The sequence below is a fragment of the Carassius auratus genome, chromosome 1 (assembly GCF_003368295.1).
Source record: "Carassius auratus strain Wakin chromosome 1, ASM336829v1, whole genome shotgun sequence".
NCBI classification, from domain to species: Eukaryota; Metazoa; Chordata; class Actinopteri; order Cypriniformes; family Cyprinidae; genus Carassius; species Carassius auratus.
In genome coordinates, this window is record NC_039243.1 from 11,114,231 (window position 1) to 11,127,203 (window position 12,973).

General features: G+C 36.3%; 2 protein-coding genes across 5 annotated transcripts in view; one reads left to right on the forward strand and one right to left on the reverse strand.

Moving 5' to 3' along the window:
• The window catches only part of LOC113109348 (myb-like protein U), a 972,647-nt gene that overhangs the window by 426,217 nt on the left and 533,457 nt on the right, over nucleotides 1-12,973 (reverse strand). The gene's annotated exons all lie outside the window — the stretch shown is intronic.
• The window catches only part of LOC113109568 (dachshund homolog 2-like), a 33,279-nt gene that overhangs the window by 7,767 nt on the left and 12,539 nt on the right, over nucleotides 1-12,973 (forward strand). For all 4 annotated transcript variants that reach the window (XM_026273238.1, XM_026273223.1, XM_026273214.1 and 1 more), the window contains exon 2: nucleotides 9,769-9,884. In XM_026273238.1, the coding sequence (XP_026129023.1) occupies nucleotides 9,769-9,884 (116 nt within the window). The remainder of the gene's footprint in view (nucleotides 1-9,768; nucleotides 9,885-12,973) is intronic.

Here is a 12,973-nt window from a genome sequence, read left to right on the forward strand (position 1 = left end):
AATTGTAGACATGGTTTTATGTTTATAAAAACATTGCTCTAAACTCAGGGCTGCAGAGAGGAAATGGCATAAATCAAGAAACTCTTCCGACCTCAGTGTGTATCAGTCTCTCCTCTCTTCCTTCTCTGCAAATGTCTTCACAGCTAAAACATCCTACTACCACAACAAAATTAACAGCTGTTGTGACGCTCGGACACTCTTCAAAACTTTCTCTTCTCTTCTTAATCCGCCTCCACCACCTCCTCCATCAACTCTTACAGCGGACGACTTTGCAGTTTTCTTCAAAAATAGGACAAGAACCATCAGTGACCAATTCTCCAGACTGCAAATTGAGGACAACTTCACAATGACCGATGCACACTCTTACTCCTCCTTCTCCCCACTCTCAGAGACGGACATTTCCAAACTTCTCCTGTCCAATCATCCTACTACTTGTCCACTTGATCCGATCCCCACTCACCTCCCTCAAGCGATCTCTTCTTCAGTCATACCTTCGCTTACTCACATTATCAACTCCTCTCTTCACTCTGGAACATTTCCCTCAGCATTCAAGCAGGCTCGGGTTAGCCACTGCTTAAGAAACCATCTCTAAATCCAGCGCTTCTTGAAAACTATAGACCAGTATCCCTTCTCATTGCAAAGACACTTGAAAGAGCTGTGTTCAACCAGGTTTCTATGTTCCTTTTACAGTGCAACCTCCTGAACAGCAACCAATCTGACTTCAAAAGTGGCCACTCTACTGAGACTGCTCTGCTCTCGGTTACTGAAGCCCTGCGTCTGGCAAGAGCAGCTTCAAAATCCTAAGTACTCATCTTACTGGACCTGTCTGCTGCTTTTGACACCGTTAATCACCAGATTCTCCTGTCCACCCTCAGAAAGATGGGCATCTCGGGAACCACAATCCTGTGGGTTAAGTCCTACCTCTGACAGATCCTTCAGTGTGTCTTGGAGGGGTGATGTTTCTAAGTCACAACACCTCGCTACTGGGGTTCCTCAAGGCTCAGTACTTGGACCACTTCTCTTCTCCATCGACATGACATCATTAGGATCTGTCATTCAGAAACATGGCTTTTCTTCTTCTACGCTGATGACTCTACTTCTCATTCCAACCAGATGAACCAACGGTAGCTGCTCATATTTCAGCCTGTCTGAGTGACATTTCCAGCTGGATGAATGACCATCACCTTCAGCTTAACCTTACGAAGACAGAACTCCTGGTGATTCCAGCTAACCCATTGCTTCAACACAACTTCTCTATACAGCTGGGGTCATCAACCATTACTCCTTCGAGGACAGCCAGAAACCTTGGAGTTGTGATGGATCATCAGTTAAGCTTCACAGACCACATTGCTACAACGACCCGGTCCTGCAGATTTGCCTTATACAACATTAGGAAGATTAGTCCCTTCCTGTCAGAGCAAGCCACCCAACTTCTTGTCCAAGCTCTTGTTCCCTCCAGACTGGACTATTGTAATGCTCTCCTGGCGGGCCTTCCTGCATGTACTGTCGAGCCTCTGCAATTGATCCAGAATGCAGCAGCGAGGGTTGTCTTCAATGAGCCAAAAAAAGCTCACATTACTCCTCTGCTCATCAGGTTACACTGGCTACCAGTAGCCGCACGCATCAAATTCAAGGTACTGATGCTTGCCTACAAGACGACCACTGGCACGGCTCATACCTAAACTCACTGGTTAAATCTTATGTGCCTTTCAGAGGTTTGGGCTCTGCAAGTGAACGACGCCTTGTGGTGCCATCCCAAAGAAGTTCAAATTCACTCTCACGATTCTTCTCCTGGACTGCGCCCAGCTGGTGGAATGACCTCCCAATCGCAATTCGTACATCTAAGTCTTTACTCATTTTCAAGAAACATCTTAAGACCCATGTTTTTCACCAGCACTTAACCAATTAATACTAGCACTTTCCTTTTCTTGTCTTTTCATTTATATATATATATATATATATATATATATATATATATATATATATATATATATATATATATATATATATATATATATATATAAAAAAAACCTGGCTATGTGTTCTGTACTAGACTAACTGAGACTTGTCATGGCACTTGTATACTGTTGTTGCTCTCTTGTTGACCTGACTGCTTCTATTGTTCTCGTTTGTAAATCGCTTTTGATAAAAGCATCTACTAAATGATTAAATGTAAATGTTTATGCAGCGCGATAAGCAACACATAAAGTCATTATGATCAGTAATTATGTCCCTACTGGATGCAACAAATGCCTTTTTTGTAATGGTTTTTATTGGTTTTGTTTCATTGCTCTGGTGTCATGACATTTTATCCTACCCGTCAGGCACACACGGCATGATCAGAGTGTTTAGGGGCATAACATTTCCATCACATGCTTGAGTCATTTGGCTAATCACAACGCATTGGATAGCTGGCCAATCAGAGCACACCTCTCTTTTCAGAATGATGAGCTTAGTAAAAATCAACACATTTCAGAAAGGTGGGGCATAGAGGAGAAACAAATATATACATTATGTGTAAAATAATGTGTTTTTTTTTTACCATATAAACACATTGCATTACACCAAATACACAAAATAATGTTCTTTTTAGCAACGTCATATGAACACTTTAATTGTTTGAAATCTCTTTGCATATTGCTTTATTTTACTCCCTGTCTGCTTTTGCCAGCTTTTCCATTCTTGCCCTGTAGCACCTCTGAGAATGCTGCTCGCGTCTCTCTGTCCGATCACAAGGTGTCATCCGTGCTGACTTGACACTTTTCCAACACACATACACACACAGAGGATTGTTTATTGGCTTTCAAATATGTCCTCTATCTAAAAAGGACAGAGAGGGAGGAAAGTAGAGAGAATTGAATAAGTAAATGTTTTAATATGCAGGAGGCAAAGTAGAAAAGGGCAGGAAGAGTGGAAGAGAAAGAAGTATTCATGAGGTAGAAGGAGAAACTGGCAAGCAGTCAGTGCCCAATTTTGGTCATTAGTGATGCTTGTTATCATACTGTAAGTGTCACTTTTACTATTGCTCATACTTTTGTGATTTAAACACACTACAAAAACCTAGCTTAAAATAGGAGTGCTTTGCTTTTTTTTTTTCTTTTTTTTTTCTAAGTGATTGAATCTATTATTTTTCACTGTAAATCCCCCTGCCTTGGGCTCATTTGACACATTCACACTATTTTATTAATACTTTTCAGAATGGAATTTTTCATTTTGTCTTTTAAAGACATTTCTTTATTTACTCAAGCATAATAAAAATGCTTCAAGCCACCAGTTGTTGTGCCCTCTTTCCCCTTTCACTCTATGAATAGAAATCAGCATTTATGTTTTCTGTTTGCTCCTGTGATTCTTTTTAGAAAGAGAATGAATGAAGTCTTTGTGTGATGAAGAAACAGAGCAACGGATAAACTGTGCCTCTGTTTCTCTCTCGTTCTGTCCATTTCCTTCTCTACTTTCACACTCAGCCTTCCAAGTGCATTTGACTCTGATTCTTAACCCTTTATGCAGATATATATATTATATACATATACTATATATTCTAAATTTAAATAACAGTCAGACTTCGGTGCCTGAGTATTGTGTTCTTTTCATAATATGCTGTACAAATATAAAGTGTCAGGGGCTGTAAATGATATTGGCTTTGAACATTAAATAACCCAAATTGTCTCACTGTGATCTAATTCATTCTCTCCTTTACTTTCCACTGTTGTTTTTTTGTTATGGGCATTTTTTCTTTTCTTTTGCATGTTTTCTCTGTCATCTCCTCCCTCTCATGTTCTTCTCTGTCTGTTGAAAATGAGTGACTGTAATTAGCCTGTCTGTGGTCTACACAATACCAGCCTGAGAAAGATGGAGCTATTGTATTTCTCTGAAAAAGTCAATATTGTCATTGTGTGTGTATAAATGGGTGTGTAAATGTGTGATTATTAAGCTTGCGTGAGTGTGGGGTGGATTGTTGTGCGTTTGTTTATGTGTGTGCTGCTTGTCTATCCTTATTATCATACTTGATAGTAGCAAGGAAAATAGGCAAAGGACTACATAAATTCAATACCTTGGTCAAATGAAAAGAAGTAAAGTAAAGAAGACAACCTTGACTAATCAATAAAGGGAGAATCCCCCCAGACCTGAGCTCTATGACATCAGAGTGGAAAAACACAAAGAAACACATGCTTCGTCAGGTGTATCATGCAACAAAGCAGACTGATTAATATTTCTAAATATAGCTCTATGTAATGTAAATATAATGTATATATAGCTCTAAATATATGTGTGATGTCTAGTGTAATGCAGGGAGATATTCTTATGTATAGGCTGTTAATATTAACAGGTTCATGTCACAAAACCTTAAAAACATGTTCTGGTCACACTTAACCCAAAATAACACGTAAAGTAATGAAACAACATATTTTTGCTTATAGGGTGAAATTATATTCTTAAAGAAAAAAAAAGAAAAAATAATAATTTTTTATAATATAACAATAAGAAGTGATATACCTAGGATCTTTAAGGTGTATTTTTTTTTTTTACAAGACACTTAAGTACCTCCCCCCACAGTGAATAAAATAAAATAACATTTGCTATGTCACACTAGTGTCACCAAAGGTGAACTGCAAATGTAATGAACTGCTTTTAAAAAAGGTTTTCCTGAACACTCAAAACAGGTGCAATGTTTTGAAGCCTTCAGAGATCCACATTGTTTATGCCTTTAACTTTTTTCTATAATTTAAATGGTCCTAAAATTGGACAAATATGCTTATTGTATTTATTTTATAGAACACAATTTAAGTTTGTTGGTTCTTTAATTTTTGGGTGAAATAAGAAACCAATTATGTGACATGTTTCTTAGAGATTCACCCTCACAGATATAGTTAATGAACATTTATGGATGAGGAACTGCAATGAGACCTGTGTTCAATGTCTTGGACAGCTGTTTGATATCTATCATGTAGCATTACCCCTCTCTCTCTCTCTGTGCGTGTGTGTGTGTGATTGACAAAATGAATAATTGTTGAACTGTGTGTGTGTGTCTGAGCTTTAGTAATATGTCTTTGATCTCTGGGGGAATCCTCCCTTGTCCTCCATCTGCCACCAATCATAGCCGATGACAGTGTATTGATTGAGAACAGGTTTCCATAGTAACAGGCTTTTTGGGTGTGGTCTGATATAGGTTTTATGCAGAGTTTGTCTTTAATGAAATGTTATATTTTCTCCTACACTCTAGAGTAAACACATTAATAATTAAAGAGTTATTTTTGTGTTCATGATGATACAGCAAATAGCGCAGTATGTAATGTACTGTATGTGAACAAGCATATTTAATTAGATTAGGTTAGAGCAGATACATTATTCTTCACTATGTGCTAATTTGTCTTTGACTTTCCAAACAAGGCCACATACAAACAAATGAAACATTGTGTAACTAAAATGCAGAGTATTGCATTAGAAAATCACAATGTCCTTTAATTTGAAATAAATAAAGATTTAAAGTGCATATTGCAGGTTAGAGACCTATACAGACTATGTTACGAGACCCAGCAAGTCAATGTATATAGGAAAAAAATGCAGGAACTAGATTTTGTTCAAGATAAACTTAATAAATACAGTATCTGAGGCCACGGATGGGCAGTATTTAAAATACATGTATTTAAAATACGAAATACTATTTTGTATTTAAATACCTTTGAAAAAAAAATCTAATGTATTTTGCATTTAAACATTTAAATCTGAGTATTTTTTTAATTTTCTCAATACATAAAGTATCAACCATATTAGACTGCTGAATTCCTGCAGGGATAGGCTGTATTTCAAATGTATTTGAAATGCTATTTTGAATTGAAATACCTTTGGAAAAAGTCATTTAATATACATTTAATCTTAGTAATTTTTTGTTTTAGTATTTTTGTATACTTGTTGTAGAAGTGAAAGGAATGAATAGCCTCTTATAGCAAAGTTATTCATATTTGACTTCATGGTCACTAGAATCAATGATACGGCACCAACAAAAAAGTTTTTTAAAAGTACTGTGGTGCAGTTGAAAATGTTTCCATGGTTTTAGACTCAATCAGCTTATGAATTATAATCAGTCCGAATATAAATGCAAATGCTCTGACTCTTTTTGGTCCCTATGAATCAAACCCATGATCTTAGCATATGTCGCATCTTGCTTTACCTGTTGAGCTACAGAAAAGCAGCCTGATCTGATACCATGAAGTTGGCATGACTGGATAGTATAGCCAGTGTGTTTCCAGTGCCTGCCATCAGTTATTTTTATGAGAGTTTGTCTGCGCTGGTGACCTCTGCATGACTGCATCGCTTCCATCAGCAGCTCATCCTGTCGTTCACTAAACGAGAGGGATTCTTTTCTCTCTGATAATACAGAACAAAAGAGCTGTTGTCAGTAGATCTGGATTAGTTTTGTGTGTGTGAATGTGTGTGTATGTGTTTCCGTTCATGTGCACAGAAAGATAGAGCAAGAGAAAGAGAGGGAGAGAGAAGTGGTATTAAGAGATCAATGAATGAGCATCTCTAAGAGCTGTATTACTGTAAGCATTGTAAACAGCGTTCTTCCTTTTGTCTGTGCTTTTAAGAAAGAGGAAACCATTCACACCCCCTTACATCAACCCAGCGTCCCACACACACTGCACACATTCCTGTTAGGCTGACACAGCAGGTTAGTGGATGTATAAACATTACACACCAGGATGAAAAGAGAGATTTGAGCAGCTGAACTGCCGTGGAAATGCTTTTTTCCCCTTCCCTTTCTTTCTCTCTGTTGGGATTCATCCGCAAATGCTTGTGGCTCTTTCAGGCATCAAAGTAATTAAGTGTGCAGAAAGCATACACAATCCATTTCAAAATCGCATTGCCTTTTTTAATTTACTCTGTTTAAAATCTAAACTGCTGCTGAGCCTGTGTTAATACTCAAGAGTAAAACAAGAGTATTACATCTCAGCGCATAAATCGCTCTGCACCGTTTATCAAACAGACAAGAACAATTGCAAGGAGAGCTGAGCTATTACTTTTCAAAGTGATCTGACTTATGATTTTTTGACTGGAAGGCAAAAGAATAAAATATCCCATAGATTTACATTTGAACATGGGACCCAAATCATAATGAGACTTGAATGTGTGCTCTGTTGACTTGATCACTCAGAATCACTCAAAAGCAATCAGTACCTTAGCAACACCCTGGCAACCATCCACATTACCCTATAGTTTTGAGTTTTGCACAGGCACATTTTAATACAGCTCATAGAATTATCATTACAATCAGCAAACCTGTTCTGAATTGTTTATAAATTGTAAGAAATGTTTATATCCGGGGAATGGGAAATAGCATCCTTATTTATAACATCCCATAACTACTCTGAGCATGTAGCCAAAATCTGCATAATTAGGGACTCCAGTTATGAGCAAATCAACAATACAACCTTGAGTGTGATACAAGGACTTTATTAACTACATTAAACTCTTAAACTACACACACACACATACATGCATGCAGTTTAGCAATGGAAAGAAAGCTTAAGCAGAGTACAGGAATGCAAGAAGTTATAGTATCATTTGAGATTCAGCAGATCAACAGCCTTGAGCAAATCATCAGTTTCTTAGTTTTAACACACCCTTCTTTAAAATGGGTGGGGATACTTCATGGATCAAACCATGAGACTAAGTTTGATACTTGCCCATTTGAATAAAAGTGTCCCGATGCAGTTTGTTGAGGCTCCAGTTGATCTTGAGTGATGTTGTCTTGATGAGAGAGAACCAGCTGAAGTCTGAGAATCTTTGGTGAATGGAAAGACAAGGCCGCAGACACAAACATAGGTGTCTTCTAGCTCAGCATCCTCATCTTCACAGAATCTAAAAACGCACCTGATCTTGCCATCAATGATCTTTGAGTCTGAAGATGTCACACCCACAGAACTTGAGTACCATGAGGAATGGTAACTTGGAAGGGAATGTTTTACGATTCTGTGTCTTCTAGCAGGGTGTTTTGCATATGAAACTGGATTGGCTGTTCAAGAGAAGAGTCTTAAAGATTCTTATAATACCAGTGTGTCACAGAGTTTGCAAAATGTAATGTAAATTAACAAATAGGAAATGTAATTTGGAGCTTATGTGTGATCTTGGTTAATTAAGTAATACTAGCACATTCATTCAAGGTGTTATATATATAGACAAAACACAATAAACATATATTGTATTATGTGATTGCATAGGAGACATGATTGTACATGCCTCAAGTAAATAGTAGACACAATGTTCTGTAATATGTGTGTTTATTCATAGAAAGGTATATTAATTTATATGGTGGAAATGTCCATCCTGTGGCCCTGTGTCTGTCTTTCCATTGCACATAACATCTCTTCACATACTTTCGAACAGTGAAACAGTCTTATCAGATGGTAGCCCTGGTAACTGAAGCCTCTAGGAGTGATAGTTGCACTTTCGGGGGATGGTTCATGGAACTCACAGGGGGTTTAAAGATTATTTGTTAAACATTACAAATAATTGTGTCTGCTCAGTCTAGTCATTACACGTTAGTGCTCAGTGCGCTGTCTGGCCCACTCTTTGAACCAGCTCAAGTCAAATGTCTTTAAAGTGCTTTTATTTAAGAAAATCGTGTGTGAAAAGCGAGTGGGTGATCTGCATGTCCTGTCGGCAGAGATGGGCATAAATTCATATTAATGTATTTTTTAAAAACACAAAACACTTTGTGGAAAAGTTTATTTAAATACAAAATACATTGTGGAAATATGTGCAATGTAATAGCAAGAGAAGAGTTATTGGGAGTCCCTTTTGAAATTTGCTGAAGAGTCTGCATCCAAACCTTCAGAATATTTTTATTTGTTTTGTTTTGACCTTTATAAAGCCTTTCCAGTTCTAGAACATAGAAACTATATTTACATTAGATAGATACTTTTTTGTTAAGTGTATATACGTTAGTCAGTATATATATATTTTTCTTAACAAGGACGCATTAGTTTGATCAAAAGTGACAGTAGAGACATATATGATGTTTCTCAGTACTTCTATTTTAAATAAATGCAGTTCATTTTAACTTTCTATTCACCAAAAGAATCCTGCAAAAAAATAAAAATAAATAAATATTTTTTTTATCACCGTTTCTTCCAGTTTCTTGTGCAGTAAATCAGCATTTAAGAATGATGTCTGAAGGATCATGTGACACTGTAGACTGGAGTAATGATGTTAAAAATTCAGCTTTGCATTACAGCAATAAAATATATATTTATAAATACATTAAAATACAAAGCGATTATTTGAATTTGGTAGGATATTTCACAATATTACTGTTTAAGCTGTATTTTTAATCAAATTAATTTGTTTTATGTTGCCCTTTTTAAATCAGTAATCAGGCTTATAATTGAGAGGAAAATTGGGTGAAATATTTGCCTGGAAGATTTCTCAATTTAATGCAGAACTGTTATCAGTGTCTTTTTTGGCATGCTAAAAAATTTCAAATAAGTTTTAAATAAGCTTACAGTCAAACTTGTAGCTGTAATTTAATTTAAAAGTGTTGTTGTGTTTCTACTTTTTTCATTACTATTTTTTTTCTATTGCCTTTATCACTGAGTTTTTTGTTTGTTTGTTTTGCATATTAAGTAGAAAAATATGTTTTTTTTTTTTCACTTTAAATGTGTAATTTTTTTTACAGTGGTGTGGTTCTCAGATAAATCCTCTCCATTGTCTGTCTCTGTTGTCCTTGATGATGGGCACAATACTAATGTGTGTTTACACCCGTCACAGCTCTCGTCCAGGCCGCCCACCGAAGCGTTCCTATGGGGCCGGTGTGCAAGAAAGCCCCAGAATCCTCCACCAAAGAGCAAACAGCCATCTGTCTCCAGTCCTGCTGTCACCCACAGGTAAATCCAGCCGTACACACACCTGTCTCTTTTTTTCACCATGTTCAGTGCTCTGTAAATTCAGATGAGCCTCAGTTTACTCATTCACAGCCTCCTTCAGCACATATGAAAAGTATATGCTTAAATCACTCCCTCCTCTGCTGTCCTTCTGCTCATCTTTCATTCTCTCTCCCTTTCTGCCGCTCTGTTCGGTCATCTTTCATGCACCTTCTTTACGGGTGACAGTGATGAATGACACACCCCAGCGGGATCACTCATCCATCTGTTCATCCCTCTCTATTTCCCTCTTCCTCTCACTGGCCAGAAGCCTCACATCCCCCGTCCTAGCTTCTCAGCTCTACTGTATCACATTGGGAAGGGTGGATGCTGAAAATGTGCTGAAATCTGCCCCAAGAAATTTCTTATTCCTGCCAGAATCAGGGGCGTAGCAATCATTATACCTGGAAGGGGACATGTCCTTCCCACTTTTAGACAATTATGGTTAAGTCTCAGGAAGCAGTGCCTTTTTTCTTTTGCAAGATAATGTCTGTAAAATGTAATTTACCTTTTTTTTCTTTTTTCATTTTAATCACTTGAGAGTTATAACTTAACTTTCAAGAAGTTATATTTTCCCACCACAGACCCAAAGTACCTGGGCGTTAACCATCACAGACAGTTTTTATGGCCTATTCCTAAAAAACTCTATCCTGTATCAGTAGTAATTCATGTTTTTTCAATTTTCAACCATCACAATATGTTTATCCTACTACATAACATATGATACACACACTATTATATTATTTATTTTATTATTTGTTGTTGCGTAGTAATGATCAAAATATGACTACTTATTTTACTTTTTTATCTTCAGTTTGTTTCAAGTTTTGGTAATTTTGTTATGTGGTTTAATTTTATTAAAAGTAATTTTATTAAAAATAATTATATTAAAAATATTTTTTTGTTAATTTAATTTAATTGTAATTTTTTTCCAGTTAGCTTTAATTTTTTTAATTATTATTATTATTATTATTATTATTATTATTATTATTATTATTATTATTATTATTATTATTATTATTTTACTTTTAGTCATTGTAGTACTTCAGTTGCAGAATTTCTTATCTAGTTTATCATCTAATATTTATGTTATATTTCAGCTTCATTTAACTTCAATTAACCAAAGTATTTTTAATAGTTCTATTTTTAGTTTTATTTAACAATAACAACACATTACATTTTATATACACTCAGTAATCAGTTTTGTGTATAAAATATGAATATGATTTTTTCCCCTATATTAAAGTAGAACTACTTAGCTTGATGAGGCCAGTATAAGTGTACACAATAAAGTATTGACCTTTGTTTCACTGCGGTCAATAAATAAATAATTAATAAAAATACTTCCATAAATTTGATGTTAGAGAGATCAAAAATTTTAAAACCCTAACCCATTCTTCAAATCTATACACCTGGTTAAAAATATTTTGCTATATACTGCATGCTTATCAGCACATGTGTATATGTGTGTGTGTGCAGTAAAGGCACTGCAAAAAGTATTGCCTCTCTTTCTATCTCACACACACACACACACACACAAAGCTGTGGGGTCACCATGGAGGATGCGCTAGACTGTGCAGTGATATTCTGCCGTGTTTGAGCAGTTACCGTGGAGATGTCACTTAGTGTCTTGGCATCGTCAAGTGCCAGATGTCAGGACTCGTTAGGAATGAGCGTAGAGCAGTTTGCTTTGATTTGCCAAGTGCTCAGTCATTGTTTGGGGCTATGACAGTTGGGTAAAAAAAAATAAGTAACTGGTGGCACCATATGAATGAATCAGTGATTATATTCCAACAGAAATATGCTGTACAAACAGACAAGCAAACACAATGGAGATATAGCAGTATTTTGCTTACCATTGTGATTGCTTCCAAAGAAAAGAAAATCAGAAGTTAGTTTAATATCTTATTTGTTCCTCTTAGACAGGAATTGAGAGGCTTCTCAGATTGTTTGCCTGAAAAAAAGAAAAAAAAAAAAACCCGGAGCAATCTCTTTGTTTCTCTAGAGCTTTAGAAGTGATATGAACAATATCTCAAACTGTGCTCAGATTTGCCAATATACAGGGCCAAGATCAAATGTCAGAGATTTCAATATGATACTTTTTGGTGGTCTGAGCTGTACTATCTACATTAATTTGTTAGCTCTGTACTCTTACCGAACATAAGTAATATCTCAAGATAATGGGATCTGAGGTATGTGACAATGGCATGATATTGTTTCTCTCAATTTTAAATATTAGTTAAGTAAAATTTGACTTTGACACTTAGGGCAATGACAGACAGCAGGGGGTGGTGCCAAAATACTGAGAGGAAAGGAGAGGAGAGATATACAGTATGTAGGTTCCACATAATAGGCTATAATGGTGTATAGACATACAGGAGAATATACACTGTAAAAATAAAAGCTGTGACAGTTATGGTAAAATACCAGCAGCTGTGGTTGCCAGAACTTCACTGTTAAAAATATGGTAGCAACATCACTTAACTTCAATTTACAATAAAAAAAAACATATTTCATTAACTGTTAATAAACCAGCATATTGAAGTACTAATATCCCCTGCATTTTTATCACATTGAATGCGGCCGTGACTTTGTTTCTGGTATACCGTAAGCACTCAAGGAATAGTGTTCTCCCCTAAGCACAATCTCCCTTCACATGAATGTACACTTTCCTTCTTGTCAAACAGCTTACATAACTCAACTCAAGTCTCTGAAGATTGTTTTTCCCATGAGTCCACAGCGAAAATCATGCAACAGCTGTATACTGGATTTAGACAGTCAGAATTCACATAGAGATGTTAAAATCATGATTAGCCAAGCAGCTAATGCTCTACTGAGGGAATATGCTGCTCTTTACTTGTGTGTGTGTGTGTGTGGGGGGGGTAGTGTGTGTGTGTGTTAATGGTCCATTGTTTTTGTCCTTATCAGCAGTCAGCCTCACCTGCAGTTTTCTTCTTTGTCAAAATGTAACGGAAAATCATGACCTTGTCAAATGCAATACACACGCTCACCCAAACACATATGCAAAAACATACACACACACACACACCATC